At 45.0% G+C, this 19,617-nt stretch overlaps 1 protein-coding gene across 1 annotated transcript in view; it reads right to left on the bottom strand.

Moving 5' to 3' along the window:
• Positions 1 to 18,239, bottom strand: part of LOC121581685 (microtubule-associated serine/threonine-protein kinase 3) — a 68,117-nt gene extending 49,878 nt beyond the window's left edge. The window contains exons 1-2 of the mRNA XM_045224680.1: positions 18,033 to 18,239; positions 16,377 to 16,408 (exon numbers count right to left, since the gene is read on the bottom strand). Coding sequence (XP_045080615.1) covers positions 16,377 to 16,408; positions 18,033 to 18,071 — 71 coding nt within the window. The 5' untranslated portion in view covers positions 18,072 to 18,239. The remainder of the gene's footprint in view (positions 1 to 16,376; positions 16,409 to 18,032) is intronic.
• Between the last annotated feature and the right edge of the window lie 1,378 nt (positions 18,240 to 19,617).

Here is a 19,617-nt window from a genome sequence, read left to right as displayed (position 1 = left end):
CCCGGCCGAGCCGGAACTGCCCCCTTAGAGCGTTCTGGTCCGCAATCCAGACTCCGTCTCCAACCTTGATACTTCTCTCTGCTCTGTGCCACTTGTGTCGTATGAACAAGTTTGGTCCTGCCAGTTCACTCCATTTCTTCCAGAACCTGTCAACTCCAGCCTGGACAGCCCTCAGTCTGTGCCAAGAGCGGGTTTCCATGTCGATTCTGTGTATGTCTCCTCCCTGTCCGGTGCGCCCCAGGATAAGGGAGTTGGGGGTCAAGTACTCCACTGAGTCCTCTTGTTCCTGTGCCCTGGCGTCGATGGGTCGCTCATTAGTCAAGTTGGCTGCAGAGTAGAGAAGGGTCTGGAACTCCCCCCAGGTGTAGCAGCCAGTTGTTCCGCCAAGACTGTTAAGAGCTCTTTTAAGGAGCTTGACAGCTGCCTCTGCTGCTCCATTCCTGTGTGGCGAGTCAGCAGGATGAAAGTCCCATTGCCACTCTGTGCTATTTCTGGCAGCCTTGTCTTCAACGGATGCCTTCTGCAAACAGGCCAGGTGCTTGTGTAGCTCTCTCATAGCAGGCCTGGCGCCCAAGAAGTTTGTGCCTCTGTCTGACCATAGCTTTTTGGGATGCCCCCTCAGAGCAGTGAACCGGGAGTAGGCCTGAAGAAAGCTCTCAGAAGACTGGTCGTCGACGAGATCAGCATGGACGGCTCTGGAAGTCATGCAGCAATACACGACTCCCCAGACCTTTTTCTTGGTTCTTTTCTTAACAGCGTCCCTCACTTCAAAGGGTCCAAAGAGGTCTAGTGTAGTATACTCGAATGGGTTCGTTCTACTGGTACGTTCCTGAGGAAGAGCGCTCATCATTTGCTGGCACAGCCGGGCTCTTTGCTTCTTGCAAGTGATGCACCTGTTGACCACCTTCTTCACTGTCCTCCGACCTTGCACAACCCAGGCCTTTCTTTTAGTGTGCAGCAGTGTGGCAGCCACCCCTTCATGATTTGCTTCGTGAGCTTCCCTCGCAAGCAAGGCCCCCAGCCACGACCGGATTAAAGGTACAGCGGTTCCGTCTTCATTCCAAGACTGGACTCTACCACCACAAAGTAAGAGTCCATTGTTGTCATCTTTAATCACAACAAGGCGGTTTAAGGTCGTATCCTGAAAGTTCACGCCGTCTTGGGCCGCAAGGGCTAGGTCTTGGAAAGCCGCCGTTCTCTCTCCCACAGACAGCCTGGGGCCCCTCACCTCCCACTTTGCTGAGCTCGAGGCTTGGTAGCTTGTCCTCAGCCAGGATTCTGCAGCTCTTCGAACCCAGGCGATTGTTCCACACAATTTAGACAAGCTACTGAATCGTTCGGGCCCAACAAGGCGCACTAGAGCTACACCCCAGGGCTTCCTCTTTGGCCTCTCTACTGCTGGAGTTGGACCTTGGTATTTCATCTGCGGTCGCGGTGCAGAGTCTTGCAAGTCTGCCCCAACATCAGTATTGCTGGGGTCTGAGAATTTTTCTGCCTGAGACCTGGTGACTACAGCTGAGAACGCTCTTCTCTGCAACCTTTTACCGTCATCAGCCACGCTGGTCACTATCTCACTGGCTGTCTTCACAGGCCACTCAGCCTCAGGCCAACTCAGGAACTCTGGGCCTTGTTGCCACTCTGACCCTTCATCGAGTTCCTCCTCAGTTGTTCCCCTTGTGATGATGTCTGCTATGTTCAGGTTGCCCTCAATCCACCTCCAGTCTTCCACTGGTCCAGCCTTCTGGATCTCTCCGATGCGGTTAGCGAAGAAAGTTTGGTAGCCATAGCTATCCTTGTGAATTGCTCCCAGGATTGTTTGGCTATCCACGAAGTGGACCCAGCGTGCGACCTTGATGCGGCAGTGCTTTACAAGGTATTTTCTCAGGCGGATCGAAAAGACAGCACCACATACCTCTGCCTTAATCACGTCTCCTTTCTGGTTGAGAGGGGTAAGCTTTGCTTTTGACTCAACCAGCCTCACTACGACCCCATTCTGCGTCTCCCAACGGAGATAGAGCACCACGCCGTAGGAAGCCTCACTCCAATCTGAAAACGTGACTCCCATTGGATGGCCTATGGCTCCAGTTGGTGTGAGGCTTCTTTCGAACCTGATCTGGGCAAGTCTCACATATTCTTCGAGGAGTCTTATGGAAGCCTCCCGTAGTTTTGGTGAGAGTGGGTCATCCCAAGTGTCTTTAACTGGACTGCTTATACTCGCTTCTTGGTAAGCTTCTCTCACAAGCATCACCCCTTTCTGCTTTGCGGGTGTGGCAGGACCAATGGGGTCGTAGAATCCAGCGATCTGGCTTAGCAGCATCCGACGGGTCAATGGGTTTGGAGTTTTACCTCAGACTTCCTCTTCGCGCAAATCGACTCCTGTCCTCATCTTTCCTCTCTTCTTTGAGAAATTTACGGAGGTCATCACACGAAGTTTGTCAGTCTCTGGTTCATAGCCGACTCCAAGTGCTTTGCTTTCTTCGTCCCGCATCTGGTTGGGTAACACCAGCATTTTGGGCACACGCACAGTTGTCTTACTGATACTGGCATCAGTTGTGGTTGACGGACCTCCCACTTTGGCCTGATAAGACCCATGGCTTAAGGGAGAAGCCTCCAGCCTTTAAGATCTTTTCCACTCCTTTGGTGATTTTCTCCAGTATCCGCAAGTCATTGTGGGACGTCAAGATGTCATCCACATAACTATCTTCTACCACAACTTTGCGCTCCTCAACCATGGCTGCAAACTGGGGCAGGTTGGCTGTTTCTCTCATTGCCACCTGGGCGATACAACCAGCAGGTTTATCGCCAATGTTGACCCTGACGACAGCAAAGACTTCGATCACCTCCTCAGGATTGTCTCTCCAGAGGAATCGATGGAGGTGTACTTCTTTGTCTTCTAGCCAGACAGAGTTGTAAATGTTTTTCACATCGGCCAGGGCGGCGTACAACCCAGTCCTGAATCTCAGAAGCACACCCCTTATCTGATTTAGGACGTCAGGACCCTTGTACAGTAGGTCATTTAAACTTATTCCCATGAATTCTTGGCTACTGTTCCAGACAATTCTTACAGGGGTAGTGGTTGAGTGAGGATTAGGAGCAACTAAATGACTGATATACCACTTAGGTCCCTTCCATCTCTCGATTTCCTCTTGGGTGACTTTAACGGCAGCCCCTCGAGACCATATCGTGGATTTGCTCTCTGTACGCAGCCTTCCATTCCGGCTCCCTCTCCAGTCGTTTCTCAGTGTTTAAAAAGGTTGCTTCCACTGCATGTCGATTGTCAGGCAGCGTTGCAGGGTCTCCTTTCCACGGGTAAGCTGCGTCCCAGTGAGGGGATTCGCTGTGCTTGTCAGCTTGCACGTAGGTGAGACATTCCTTTATTTTCTCCAAGTCTCTTTCCTCTCCTAGGGTTATTTCCTTGCCTCCAGGGGGGCACCTACCACATCTGCAGCCACCACACTGAGGATCACAGGCGGCGCCAATAGTGTCCCACTTGAACCATTCAAAAACGTATTTGTTGGTAGTTGCAGTGTTTCGGAGAATTGCGTCTTCTTCTTCCACAGAAACTCCCTGGGTCCTTCCGTCTTCACGAGAATCTCTTTGTACGCCCTTGAAGCTGTTCTCATTGACCTAGCGAAATGTGTTTCAGACCTGTGCACTGCTAGGTCTATCACTTCAAAGAGGTCAGGATGCGTTCCACCAACAGTCTTCCCAAGGGGGCCATCCCAGAGGACGAGGTCTCCAACTACTCTGACTGGCTGTGGGACCAGGCGACCCTCCCTGTGGCTAATCAACAGGTCGATCTTTTCGGGCCGGACCAAGTCCTTGAGTGGAACATTTGGAAAGAACTTCTGCAGTTGCTGTGGCGTGACAGCTTGGTTCACCTTCGCAACATCTTCCAAGCCGTAACAAAGGAGTTTGTGCTCTGCTATTGTACCTTTGGGAGTTTTTACTCTCAGCCTCAGGGTATACTTCTTGGTACTAATGGTTTTCTCCATCCCTCCAACACCTTGGACAATCAACTTAATGTTCTCACCATTTAGCTTGAGACGCTCTGCTGCTTTATTAGAGATATAATTAGTATCTGAAGCGAGATCAATCAACGTACCGACTAGCTGGCCAGAGTTTGTCGTCACATCCAACAGCATCATTATGACAGGGCACTCTTTTGGCTCACAACCAGTGCTAGCACACACTTTTGTTGTGATCTTATTTGAAAAGGCTTCTTTGAACTCTGCTCGCAGCTCTGGAGAAAGTTTGGCAAGGAGCTCCTCCTGTTTGTTGGTTAGTCCAAGCCCCCTTTTCCCCAATTTTGCATCGCTCTGCTCTCCGCTCTTTTCCTCTTTCTTCTTGATCTGTGGCTTTGGACAGAGCAAGTAATTGTGGTCTGAAGAGCCCTCTTTCTGACAGTCATCCTTTGAGCATAGATACTTTTGTGTGCAGCCGCCATCGTCACCATGAAGGCGCAAGCACTTAAAGCATGCTCCTGCTCTCCTAAACTGAGCCTTCTTGCCTGTCAGATTGAGCTTCTTGAAGACCTTGCAGGCGAACAGCCTACCTCCATGCTCGTTGTCTCCACATGTGATGCATGAGCTTGGTTGAGAGCCCTTTAGGGTGTTTCCTGATGTGGCTCTGGTGAATGCCCTCCTTTCTTTTTTCTTTTCGCTTGACCTCTCAGTATTGTCCGCCGGGCTAGGCTGTAGCTGGTCTAGCTCCTCGAGAATGTCCTCCTGCTTTTTCAAGTATTGCAGTAGACAGTCGAAGTGGTGAAAACCTGCTTCCAGGGTCATTTTTGTGTGTTAACCACTTTTCTTTCAGGGAGTCAGGAAGCTTACTTTCAATCGACTGCACAACCACTCGGTTCTTTACAGCATCTTCCTCCCCTAAGACTTGTAGGTCACGAAGAGCTCTCTCCACGGCTTGAATCAGTTCGATTGTCTTCCTTGGATGGTTTCCTTTGATGGGGAAAAGTCCTTGCACTTCTTGTGCAATCAGCAGCACTATTTTCGGCTTATTTCCGTACTTGTTGTCCAGGAGTCTGAACACGTCGTTGGCGGATCCACAGCTGGACAATACGAGGTCCCTCTTGACTTTTTTATCTAGGCTTCCCAAGAGATGGAATTTCCTCACATTTTCCAATCCATGAGGGTTTCCCAGACGTTGCAAGTCCTCCCATTCAGCTTTCCAGCGGTAGTAATCCCTCATATTACCAGCAAACATGGGCAAGCGTGCACGTTCTAGGCTGATCTGGGGCCTGTAGTTGTAAGCCCCAACTGGCTCCTCCTGCTCCACAATTTTCACTTTTCCCAGTTTCTCTTCGTCGTCGGATTGAGAACCGCCTTTCCATGCCCACCCAGCCCACAGTTTTTCCCGCCTTTTCTTCAACTTCCGGATCTGGTCCTTTGACTCTGTTGCCTTGGACCGAGGGATCAAATCTTTCCACTCATCCAATCCTCGTTCGAAGTTGTAGACCTCCCGTTCCAGGTTCCTATGAATCAATTCACATTCCCTCCTGGTCATATGGTGGTGATTGGTTGCCTCGGCCTGGTCCATGGCTGATCCAGCCTCTTCAGTGAGGGTGGTAATTTCCGCCTCAGCGAACCTTGTCCAGAAGCTGATCAGGATGATTTGTTCAGTTTCATCAAACTTAGTCACATTCCGCTGTTTTTCCGTCAATGTTTTCCGCCTTCTTTTTGACTTCATCGTCGTCCACTTCTCTCAGGGCCGTGGCATACTCAAACCCTGCATCTCTGACTCTGGAGTGATCCACTTTAAAGTTCCTCCACTCACTTCTCATTTCACTTTCCCCCAGTGCACTAGCTCTGGAGGCGAGGTAATTGGCTCTTCTAGTGAACGCAGTCTGGGCTGCTGACCGCTTCTGTTTTAGCCTCTCCAGCTCCTCCTCTGATGCTGCCATCTTGCCAACTTTTCTAGCGTTTAACTCAAGTTCACGTGTTTTCCGCCAACTGGGTTTTAAGTAGTCCTTTAACTGTAGACTCTATCCTCTTCTTGGCTTTCACTCATTAATGATTTGCCTAGTAAGTCAGCAGATGAGCAGACAGCTTTATGGGTGAACTGTTAGCTTATCAGAAGTTAGTCTCATGACGAATGTTCTAGTCCTTGCATTATCCATGTAAAAGGAGAACCGTGGTTTATGACTGTTCGGATTTTTCGTTATTTAGCCCTCCGAAAAGGCTCACCAGGAAGCACACAATGTCATGACTCGTGTTTTGTCCTTAATTTTATTTTAAATCAAATGACCACAGGTCATAAACCTGAAATACAACAAACAAATAATGACAACATATTATTCAAATATATAATGTAAATATATTATTAAAATAATATATAATAATAATGTAAATAATGAAAATCAAATAAGCCTGCAACACCATCAAAAATGTGGCAAATCTGGCTTCCACATTGACTACATCACCCAGAATGCCTAGCGCCAGAGGAGCATGCGCACAGTGACTCTGCCTTCACTGGTAGCTATGGACGCTGTCACAGGACATAGAACCCATTTTTTTTTACATTTTACATTATTTAGCAGACGCTCTTATCCAGAGCGACTTACAGTTAGTGCATACATTATTCTTTTTTTTCTTTTTCATACTGGCCCCCCGTGGGAATCGAACCCACAACCCTGGCGTTGCAAACGCCATGCTCTACCAACTGAGCTACCTCCCTGCCGGCCATTCCCTCCCCTACCCTGGACGACGCTGGGCCAATTGTGCACCGCCCCATTGGTCTCCCGGTTGCAGCCGGCTACAGCAGAGACTGGATTCGAACCAGGATCTCTAGTGGCACAGCTAGCACTGCGATGCAGTGCCTTAGACCATGCCACCACATGCCTCGTCCAAAGGATTTACAAACGCAACATAACGCGGCACTCCACCATGGATCACCGAACCAAACCACCGCTATCACCACCGCCACCAGAAACCAGCAGAGTGCTCCGAACAATCAGCACAATGCCAATGGCTGATAATGATTGCCTAATGCTATACAGCATCTGGGTCGCTGAGCTACCGCACCCAGCGAGCTACAAGTTACTCTCGGCCAACTAACACCGACACAGTGAGGTAAACGTTCAGTGCTCAAACATATAAGTGACTTAAACATTAATGCTAGACTGTGAGTAGTTCGCAGTTACATACCAACGGGCTGTGTGCTCCTGATGATTGTCTGCGGTGAAATGATTACCAGCTGCCATAATTTAAGTCTCTAGTGAAGCTGCGCATGCGCACATAACGTAACATATCTGAGCTTCTAAGAAATTTAAAGAAATCACTTGTTCCCCATTTAATAGAACACATCAGACCCATTTGCTTCTCTTTTATCTATATATCTATATATCTATATATATATATATTTATATATATATTATATATTATTTTTTTCCTGAGTGAGCTAGAAGTCTCAACATTAAGTATCTTAGGAACAGTGGAGAACTGACCCCCAACCTAACCCTAACCCCTATTCTAATCCTAACCCTGGCCCCTATTCTAACTCTGACCCCTAACCCTAACCCTGCTAACTGGGGGCTAGCTAGCTATGCTAGCAGACATTAGTTTATGCTAACTAACTAGCTGGGTAGCATTTATTTCACCTCAGACTTTCTGCTAGTGAGGTTGCTAGTTAGCTAAAGGGGCTAGCCAGTGCCTAAATTACAGCTAAGTAACATATTTCTACTTTACTCAAAAACAATCAACATTTTTCTCTCTAAACAAGTGGATGATTTATCTTAAGGCTTCCCTACATGTATATATTTTTTAAAAATTGATCTAACTTCATTGGATTAACCTACAACTATTTTCTAAATGACCATTTTTTAAATCAATTTACCGCAAAATCATTGACTTCAAAAATGTTGATGAAACAGATTAAATGTGTAGTTGATCAAGACTTGTAGCAGCCAGAGGAACTGTAATATGGGGGGGGGGTCTTACCCCAGGGGGCATCTCGCACCATTGTACCCTATAATGTGAAAATACCTTTGTTACTCGCTGAGCAACTATCTTCATTTACTCCTGTTAGGTCCGGTATGTACTTCCAGAAAAGGTCTAAAAAAGCCTATTCGGTACCTTCAATGAATTGAGCTGTTGTATATTTATTTATTTATTTCACCTTTATTTAACCAGGTAAACCAGTTGAGAACAGGTTCTCATTTACAACTGCGACCTGGCCAAGATAAAGCAAAGCAGTGCAATAAAAACAACACAGAGTTACATATGGGGTAAAAAAACATAAAGTCAAAAATACAACAGAAAATATATATACAGTGTGGGCAAATGTAGCAAGTTATGGAGGTAAGGCAATAAATAGGCTATAGTGCAGAATAATTACAATAGTATTAACACTGGAATGCTAGATGTGCAAGAGATTATGTGCAAATAGAGATACTGGGGTGCAAAAGAGCAAAATAAATAACAATATAGGGATGAGGTAGTTGGGTGGGCTAATTTCAGATGGGCTGTGTACAGGTGCAGTGATCGGTAAGGTGCTCTGACAACTGATGCTTAAAGTTATTGAGGGAGATAAGAGTCTCCAGCTTCAGAGATTTTTGCAATTCGTTCCAGTCATTGGCAGCAGAGAACTGGAAGGAATGGCGGCCAAAGGAGGTGTTGGCTTTGGGAATGACCAGTGAGATATACCTGCTGGAGCGCAGACTACGGGTGGGTGCTGCTATGGTGACCAATGAGCTAAGATAAGGCGGGGATTTGCCTAGCAGTGATTTATAGATGGCCTGGAGCCAGTGGGTTTGACGACGAACATGTAGTGAGGACCAGCCAACAAGAGCGTACAGGTCACAGTGGTGGGTAGTGTATGGGGCTTTGGAGACAAAACGGATGGCACTGTGATAGACTACATCCAATTTGCTGAGTAGAGTGTTGGAGGCTATTTTGTAAATGACATCGCCGAAGTCAAGGATCGGTAGGATAGTCAGTTTTACGAGGGCATGTTTGGCAGCATGAGTGAAGGAGGCTTTGTTGCGAAATAGGAAGCCGATTCTAGATTTAACTTTGGATTGGAGATTCTTTATGTGAGTCTGGAAGTTGAGTTTACAGTCTAACCAGACACCTAGGTATTTGTAGTTGTCCACATACTCTAGGTCAGACCCGTCGAGAGTGGTGATTCTAGTCGGGTGGGCGGGTGCCAGCAGCGTTCGACTGAAAAGCATGCATTTAGTTTTACTAGTGTTTAAGAGCAGTTGGAGGCTACTGAAGGATTGTTGTATGGCATTGAAGCTCGTTTGGAGGTTTGTTAACACAGTGTCCAATGAAGGGCCAGATGTATACAAAATGGTGTCGTCTGCGTAGAGGTGGATCTGAGAGTCACCAGCAGCAAGAGCGACATCATTGATATACACGGAGAAAAGTGTCGGCCCAAGAATTGAACCCTGTGGCACCCCCATAGAGACTGCCATAGGTCCAGACAACAGGCCCTCCGATTTGACACACTGAACTCTATCTGAGAAGTAGTTGGTGAACCAGGCGAGGCAGTCATTTGAGAAACCAAGGCTATTTAGTCTGCCAATAAGAATGCGGTGGTTGACAGAGTCGAAAGCCTTGTAGACTTTCGACCAAATAGGATTTTTTCGGATGATCATACATTTTTATTTAGACCTGGAAGTACATACAGTGGGGAAAAAAAGTATTTAGTCAGCCACCAATTGTGCAAGTTCTCCCACTTAAAAAGATGAGAGAGGCCTGTAATTTTCATCATAGGTACACGTCAACTATGACAGACAAAATGAGGGGAAAAAATCCTCATAATAATGAATTTATTTGCAAATTATGGTGGAAAATAAGTATTTGGTCAATAACAAAAGTTTCTCAATACTTTGTTATATACCCTTTGTTGGCAATGACACAGGTCAAACGTTTTCTGTAAGTCTTCACAAGGTTTTCACACACTGTTGCTGGTATTTTGGCCCATTCCTCCATGCAGATCTCCTCTAGAGCAGTGATGTTTTGGGGCTGTCGCTGGGCAACACGGACTTTCAACTCCCTCCAAAGATTTTCTATGGGGTTGAGATCTGGAGACTGGCTAGGCCACTCCAGGACCTTGAAATGCTTCTTACGAAGCCACTCCTTCGTTGCCCGGGCGGTGTGTTTGGGATCATTGTCATGCTGAAAGACCCAGCCACGTTTCATCTTCAATGCCCTTGCTGATGGAAGGAGGTTTTCACTCAAAAACTCACGATACATGGCCCCATTCATTCTTTCCTTTACACGGATCAGTCGTCCTGGTCCCTTTGCAGAAAAACAGCCCCAAAGCATGATGTTTCCACCCCCATGCTTCACAGTAGGTATGGTGTTCTTTGGATGCAACTCAGCATTCTTTGTCCTCCAAACACGACGAGTTGAGTTTTTACCAAAAAGTTCTATTTTGGTTTCATCTGACCATATGACATTCTCCCAATCCTCTTCTGGATCATCCAAATGCACTCTAGCAAACTTCAGACGGGCCTGGACATGTACTGGCTTAAGCAGGGGGACACGTCTGGCACTGCAGGATTTGAGTCCCTGGCAGCGTAGTGTGTTACTGATGGTAGGCTTTGTTACTTTGGTCCCAGCTCTCTGCAGGTCATTCACTAGGTCCCCCCGTGTGGTTCTGGGATTTTTGCTCACCGTTCTTGTGATCATTTTGACCCCACAGGGTGAGATCTTGCGTGGAGCCCCAGATCGAGGGAGATTATCAGTGGTCTTGTATGTCTTCCATTTCCTAATAATTGCTCCCACAGTTGATTTCTTCAAACCAAGCTGCTTACCTATTGCAGATGCAGTCTTCCCAGCCTGGTGCAGGTCTACAATTTTGTTTCTGGTGTCCTTTGACAGCTCTTTGGTCTTGGCCATAGTGGAGTTTGGAGTGTGACTGTTTGAGGTTGTGGACAGGTGTCTTTTATACTGATAACAAGTTCAAACAGGTGCCATTAATACAGGTAACGAGTGGAGGACAGAGGAGCCTCTTAAAGAAGAAGTTACAGGTCTGAGAGAGCCAGAAATCTTGCTTGTTTGTAGGTGACCAAATACTTATTTTCCACCATAATTTGCAAATAAATTCATAAAAAATCCTACAATGTGATTTTCTGGAAAAAAAAATCTCAATTTGTCTGTCACAGTTGACGTGTACCTATGATGAAAATTACAGGCCTCTCTCATCTTTTTAAGTGGGAGAACTTGCACAATTGGTGGCTGACTAAATACTTTTTTCCCCCACTGTACCGTCTGTAACAAGAGTAAATCTATAGTTGCTCAGCGAAACTCGGTGAGTACTGAACGTATTTTGACATTATAGCCTAACGCTTGCAGAGCTGTCTAATGGGAGTTTGAATCTTGGAGCTTCCTGGGCGTTAGCGAGGAGACACATACTCATTGTCAACATCTCTAATGCACAGATACCGGGGCAGGGCTGACAGTGAGGACTTGGGAAGTGCAGAATCAACAACCTCTGCATGATCAAAACAATTGCTTTGTGAGGTGTTAAGTTCACAGTTAGCCATTGTTATGGAAATGCACGCTGAAAAGTAGGCTACCAGTATCCTGGCTTTGGCCCCAAATGAGAGCAGGTGTGCCGGAGCCATGGCCCAGTGAGACACGTGTTCCGGCCCGCATAGATGGAAAAATAAAAGTATTTTGGGTAAATCCTGTATGGAAATGCACAATTAAAGTATATTTTATCATTACATAATAAATAATTATTTATCTTCTAATAAAAACATAGAACAGACCTGTACTGAATGTTCAATACCAACTAGGCCTTTATAATCCAAAAAGAGACTTCATTTTACTTTTCAGCTTTATTCAGTAGAAAAAATTACTTCTTTACATCAAAATCTATTTTACACGACTGTATTTTACATGACTTTCCATTATAAGTCATTTTTAAGTTCAATTCTCCACTCCATACACACTGAGTGTACAAAACATTAAAAACACCTTTCTAATATTGAGTTGTTATTAGAAAGGACGTCTACCATGGATCGCTAAAATAATGATTATGATCACACTTCATCAATTTAAATATTATGGGGAGACCTATACATTTGGCAGCCAAGCCCAAGTTATCAGTGTAGCTTATTATCATCTAGACATGACGTTGAAATATCTTCACACCTACATTAAAAACCTCCAGGCTTTCATCATGAGTCAATTCAATCAGAAAAAAATAAGAATTACAGGGGGCAGTTTGGAAAAAAGTAATCCTGTGTGAATCGTCCTCTGGAATTGCTTGGAAAGTAATTACAAAACCAACGTCTCTAGTAATACCCGTCCGAATAGGGCTATATAACATGGCAAAGAATAGGTTTATCAGCATAGAGTGCGCCGCATCATCCCATGGGAGCTCAGAGACAGGATTGTGCCAAGGCACAGATCTGGGAAAGGGTACCAAAAAATATCTGCAGCATTGAAGGTACCCAAGAACACAGTGGCCTCCATCATTCTTAAATGGAAGAAGTTTGGAACCACCAAGACCCTTCCTAGAGCTGGCCGCCCGGCCAAACTGAGCAATCGGGGGAGAAGGGCCTTGGTCAGGGAGGTGACCAAGAACCAGATGGTCACTCTGACAGGGCTCCAGTGTTCCTCTTTGGAGATTGGAGAACCTTCCAGAAGGACAACCATCTCTGCAGCACTCCACCAATCAGGCTTTTATGGTAGAGTGTCCAGACGGAAGCCACTGCTCAGTAAAACGCACATGACAGCCCGCTTGGAGTTTGCCAAAAGGCACCTAAAGGACTCTTAGACCATGAGAAACAAGATTCTCTAGTCTGATGAAACCGAGATTGAACTCTTTGGCCTGAATGCCAGGCATCACATCTGGAGGAAACTTGGTACCATCCCTACGGCGAAGCACGGTGGTGGCAGCTTCATGCTGTGGGGATGTTTTTCAGCGGCAGGGACTGGGAAACTAGTCAAGATCAAGGGAAAGATGAACGGAGCAAAGTACAGAGAGCTCCTTGATGAAAACATGCTCCATAGCGCTCAGGACCTCAGACTGGGGCAAAGGTTCACCTTCCAAAAGGACAACGACCCAAGCACACAGCCAAGACAACGCAGGAGTGGCTTCGGGACAAGTCTCTGAATGTCTTTGAGTGGCCCAGCCAGAGCCAGGACTTGAACCCGATCGAACATCTCTGGAGAGACCTGTCCCCATCCAACCTGACAGAGCTTGAGAAGAATGGGATAAACTCCCCAAATACAGGTGTGCCAAGCTTGTAGCATCGTACCCAAGAAGACTCGAGGCTGTAATCTCTGCCAAAGGCGCTTCAACAAAGTACTGAGTAAAGGGTCTGAATATTTATGTAAATGTCATATTTCCGTTTTAGCAAACATTTCTAAAAACATTTAGAGCCCCATTTCGAGTCTCATATCAAAGGGTCTGAATACTTATGTAAATAAGGTATTTCTGTTCTTTATTTTTAATACATTTGCAAAATATCTAAAAACCTGTTTTCACTTTGTCATTATGGGGTATTGTGTGTAGATTGATGAGGAAAAAAACAATTTAAATCAATTTTAGAATAAGGCTGTAACGTAACAAAATGTGGAAAAAGTGAAGGGATCTGAATACTATCCGAATGCACTGTATTTCTGAAATATTCTATATCACCTTCTATATTCAAACAAAATAGATTGATAATTTCTCACCCATCTACACACAATACCCCATAATGACAAAGTGAAAGCATATGTGTATACATTTTTGCAAATTTATTGAAAATGGAGTATAGAAATATCCAATTTACATAAGTATTCACACCTCTGAGTCAATACAGTTGGCAGCAATTACAGCTGTGAGTCTTTCTGGGTAAGTCTCTAAGAGCTTTCCACACCTGGATTGTACAACATTTGCCCATTATTCTTGTCAAAATTCTTCAAGCTGTCAAGTTCATTGTTGATCATTGCTAGACAGCAGTGGAGGCTGGTGGGAGGAGCTATAGGAGGACAGGCTTATTGGAATGGATGGTATGGAATTTATGGAACGGAGTCAAACGTGGTTTGATGTTTGATACCATTCCATACAATGATGTTTGATACCATTCCATACAATGATGTTTGATACCATTCCATACAATGATGTTTGATACCATTCCATACAATGATGTTTGATACCATATTGTACAATCCAGGTGTGCAAAGCTCTTAGAAACATACTCAAAAAAGACTCACAGCTGTAATCGCTGCCAATGGTGTTACTAACATGTATTGTCTCAGGGGGCTGAACAATTTGATGCCTTCAATTGCATTAGCTACTTTATTCCAATATTGTCGTCATTCAGTGATATTTATTGCCACAGTAATACTTTATGGATCCATCCAGTTGTGGTTAAGAAAACAGTGCATGTGTTGGGCTATGCGAAGAGATGGGTGAAGTGACATGCCCCGCAAAGTTTAGAACAGGCAGAAGGATAGTAGTAACGGGCTCTGCCTAACAACCATGTAGAGCTTAAGAGCGTTTTGCGTACCAATGCCGCCTCAGCATTACGGCTCCATTTCATACTAAGCCATAAGCAGAACTTCACCGCAACCATGACGTCGATTGGCAGAAATAAAAAAGTAGAGGCTTTGTTGCCGGCAATACCTTTCATATATTAAGAAATGTTGTCAAAAAGTTGGTGGGATGCTAAAGTTGGTGGAAAAGGTGTGTTCAACTCATTGCAAGTCTGTAGGCCTACTGTTTAACCACATTAGTTCACTCCATTAAAGTGGCTAAGGACCAAATATGGGTCTGCCCACTCATTTCTGTTTTCCATTCAGTCTAGTCTCAGGGCTGAAACATAGCCTACCCACCAAGCCAACTCTTGTCCTTTGCCTTGACTGACATGTCATTAGGAAACATGAGTAAAATCCAGTGCATGATGTGTGAAATTATTTATATTGAATTGCATATACAAATGTGTATTTCCAGACTAGTTAACAAGGCCTTACAGTATAGAAGTGCATGCCTCAGGCCTATACACAATACATATAGTATTTTCATAACATTTATGGGAGTACATATTTACTGTTATGTAAAATATATTATTTCACCTTACTAGCAATGTTCCCTCTAAACTGCGCGCTTGCGCGGCAGCGCACTTCCTCCAGCACTGCGGCGCAGAGGAAATGCCATGCCGCGCAGAGGAAATGTCATTCCGCAGAGACGCAAGAGATTGAACTTCACTGAGTTCGCCCAATTAGTTTGCACTATATTGATAAACGTTATTTTTTTCTGTGATCGAATAAACATTATGTCAGCCCCTTTTCAATGAAACAAACCAAACCAAATCTAACTTTGCAAGATTGAGTCTCTGATTTTGTTGTAGGCAGAGCCAGAGCGCAACCGAGTATAATTCTATTGGCGGGGGTAGCCCACGAGCAATCTTTCAATCACCCACGAGTGAATGCGCTATTCAGATCAGTTCCGATCAGAGCGCAGAGCCGCCCGTGTGCACATTTGTTGATATTCTTTGCTATTTAGCGAGTTATTAGCCCAGTTATAGATACGTATAGGTCAGCAATGGGGAGTTACTGCTTCCTACAAGAGCACAAAACGTGTAGGCTACATTTTAAGCTGTTTTTGAAAAGCCAGTCAGGTAAAAAGCTTACGTCTTAATTAAAGGGGCAGTGTTGTATTTTGAGATAGACTTGAATATGCAAATAAGCCAATAGGCAGAGGGAAAGCCTACATTGTCTAATTCTCTGTATGGTAATAATAATTCATTTTATACAACACAATACAAGTCAATTTACAGTCACCTATTTGGCCCATGGTGTTACATACCAAGTAATACAATCATTAATTAATGTCAAGCCTTTCATAATGTAAAAACTTTTTAAAAGTCCCATGCAATGTAGGCTTGCACTGAACATCACATATAGGCTACTATAGGCTATATCATATAATTCAAAAGCTATTTCCATGTGAAAATGTTATGGGATTTGCTCCATTGGTTTTGTTGGTAGGCCTACATTATGCTCAAATAGCCACAATAGCCTATTGGCTACTGTCTAAAACTGTAAGGGTACAGCCTCAGTGTTCACTGTAAAAGTGCGCCGGAAGTTGCACAAAATTCTCACAATGTTCAAGTTTCCGCTCACAAGACCTAAAATTTGCTCAGTGCCCCAAAATATTAAAGGGAACATTGCTTACTAGTATCTGCTGCCTCTGTTTTACCACTAGGCACTAGCGCTCACTGTGAAACCACATTTGCCTACAGACAATTCATAAGCAGCTTTTTAAGAGGTGTTGCCGCTCATGGAAGTGCCAAGTAAAATGTCTGCTACTATGATAAATTGTTGACAGATAACACCTAGTGACACCCTATGGTTTTGTATCAAACAATGTAACAAGAGCAGAGATAACCAGTGATGTTCTTTAGTGATACTTACATGTTCCCCCTTCGTGGAAGGCTCAGCTCTTTCTGGAATTGAGAAAGAAAGATAAATTAAAATGGTGACAATGGCAGTAAAGATAGCCTTGCTTGATATCACAACAGGCTGCTGAGTGGAGAACAGCTCATAATAATGGCCGGAACGGAGCAAATGGAATGGCATCAAACACCTGGAAACCATGTGTTTGATGTATTTGATACCATTCCACCCATTCCACTCCAGTCATTAACACGAGCCCGTTCTCCCCAATTAAGGTGCCACCAGCCTCCTGTGGTTGATATACATGTCAAACACACCCGTTACATCCCCAAGGCATGGAACCAAAGGGTTAATGATTCTCAGAAACAAAATGAAAACAACCATTGATGGAGGTTGCCTTTGATTAGTCTTTCAAAGCCCCTCCACATCGAAGATGATTCATACACAAACTCTGGCCAATGGTACAGACGGAAAGGCTGGTTGATTATTTATGCACACCATATGACAGCTATGTCCCCTGCTGCTCATTCCCCTCCTTTATGGAAATATCTTATAGCTCTGGCCTAATTGTGTATGTCTTAAGTAGGTCTTCTCATTCATAGCTGCACATTATGTATATTGTTCTCTTTGCTTTGGTTCTGAAGCCCTTGTATGTAGGCAGGCCTATGTTCATAATAATGTACACAACATGTATGCCAAAAATGCTGTGCCACAGTGTGCTCTATTTTCAAAGATAAAGGCAGGTTGTTTTTCAACCAAAAGTACATTCTCAATTTGTAATTTTCACGATGCAAATCAGCACTCTTGCAGGTCCATGTAAGGTGGATGTGGACAAGCACATTTCCACCAACATCTCTTTCATAATGGATTTAGAGCAAACAATGGTCAACGGATTTTAATAGCTAAGCCTCTATCCGAGTAATTGGTTGGAATGAAAAACAACAAAACGCGTTAGGCCGTCATGAGGGCTAGGATTGACTCAGCTACAACCTACTGGCTATATGACACATATAAGTGAACATAAAGGGATGTCTCTCTAACAATCATCCATCCCTGAATCCAATTGAGCTCAACGCCCATATCACCACAGCAACCTAGTGATGGCAATACAGCTGCGTTCCCTGAGTCACAATCGTGATTATGGCAACGCTCATTGTTTTTTTGTAGGAGAATAAGACATCTATAGAACATTATGTCTGTCTGAAGAAAAAAACGGTATGTGGTTAAATGTATGTATTAACTACACTTGCGCATCCATAAGCTCGCCCTTCAGTGCCACCGCCTACTCAAACGAAGGGGCATCGTTCATGTGTGTACATAATGGATCGATACTGTAGGCTATTCATGACAATTTCAAAACAATGTGGCAGTGGCACGATACATTCGATGCGAATTTGCTTTGCGATATACATAATGTGTGGTCACACCCGGATAGACTACCCTTGAGGAGACCTAAAAGTGCGCCCAATATAAACCGTTTAGTAAACAGCAATTGACTAAATATCCCTTGAAATAGAGAAAGAAGAGAAACGCATGTTTGCCCTAATGCGGGTCAACACCTGTTTGTGTAGGCTATCATTAAATGTCGAATGCCACAACACAACTGCAAAGCATTAGCCTGTCATTTCAATCTTCAGTAGCTATGCTGATGTTTTTTATTATGGGGTTTCTTACCTGCAGCCCACGGCGTCTCAAAATGTTTGGCTCGTCCATTGTAGAAAAACAAATGATGACAATACCGCTGACTCCCTTTTTCCAATTTCATTCAACCCATACTGTGTCCTCCTGTATTCTACTCATCATCAATGCGACTGTATGAGAGCTGAACAAAACCGAGGATTTCGTTTAATTGTCAGGTGACCGGGCAGCGGTGAGAATTGGGAATGAATGTGCAGGGAGGGACTTCTGACAAATCGCCTATGGGTGGCAGTGGGCTGATTCATTCAGTTCGGGGACCCTAGCCTATATAATTGAGCAAATGCAACCTTTTTCTAACCCTGGCTAACTTGTTGAAAGTTTTCATGGGGGTTTTTTTTATCAGGTAGGTATATGCACTAATGACCTATTTGCAGTCCTACATTATTTGTACATTCTCTCTCTATATATATACACTGCTCAAAAAAATAAAGGGAACACTTAAACAACACATCCTAGATCTGAATGAATGAAATAATCTTATTAAATACTTTTTTCTTTACATAGTTGAATGTGCTGACAACAAAATCACACAAAAATTATCAATGGAAATCAAATTTATCAACCCATGGAGGTCTGGATTTGGAGTCACCCTCAAAATTAAAGTGGAAAACCACACTACAGGCTGATCCAACTTTGATGTAATGTCCTTAAAACAAGTCAAAATGAGGCTCAGTAGTGTGTGTGGCCTCCACGTCCAACATGGCGTTGGTGGATGGAGCGAGACATGATGTCAAAGATGTGCTCAATTGGATTCAGGTCTGGGGAACGGGCGGGCCAGTCCATAGCATCAATGCCTTCCTCTTGCAGGAACTGCTGACACACTCCAGCTACATGAGGTCTAGCATTGTCTTGCATTAGGAGGAACCCAGGGCCAACCGCACCAGCATATGGTCTCACAAGGGGTCTGAGGATCTCATCTCGGTACCTAATGGCAGTCAGGCTACCTCTGGCGAGCACATGGAGGGCTGTGCGGCCCCCCAAAGAAATGCCACCCCACACCATGACTGACTCACCGCCAAACCGGTTATGCTGGAGGATGTTGCAGGCAGCAGAACGTTCTCCACGGGCGTCTCCAGACTCTGTCACGTCTGTCACATGTGCTCAGTGTGAACCTGCTTTCATCTGTGAAGAGCACAGGGCGCCAGTGGCGAATTTGCCAATCTTGGTGTTTTCTGGCAAATGCCAAACGTCCTGCACGGTGTTGGGCTGTAAGCACAACCCCCACCTGTGGACGTCGGGCCCTCATACCACCCTCATGGAGTCTGTTTCTGACCATTTGAGCAGACACATGCACATTTGTGGCCTGCTGGAGGTCATTTTGCAGGGCTCTGGCAGTGCTCCTCCTGCTCCTCCTTGCACAAAGGCGGAGGTAGCGGTCCTGCTGCTGGGTTGTTGCCCTCCTACGGCCTCCTGATGTACTGGCCTGTCTCCTGGTAGCGCCTCCATGCTCTGGACACTACGCTGACAGACACAGCAAACCTTCTTGCCACAGCTCGCATTGATGTGCCATCCTGGATGAGCTGCACTACCTGAGCCACTTGTGTGGGTTGTAGACTCCGTC

This window comes from Coregonus clupeaformis, chromosome 14 (genome assembly GCF_020615455.1).
Source record: "Coregonus clupeaformis isolate EN_2021a chromosome 14, ASM2061545v1, whole genome shotgun sequence".
In the NCBI taxonomy this organism is placed as follows: domain Eukaryota; kingdom Metazoa; phylum Chordata; class Actinopteri; order Salmoniformes; family Salmonidae; genus Coregonus; species Coregonus clupeaformis.
This window is presented reverse-complemented; position numbering and strand designations above follow the sequence as displayed.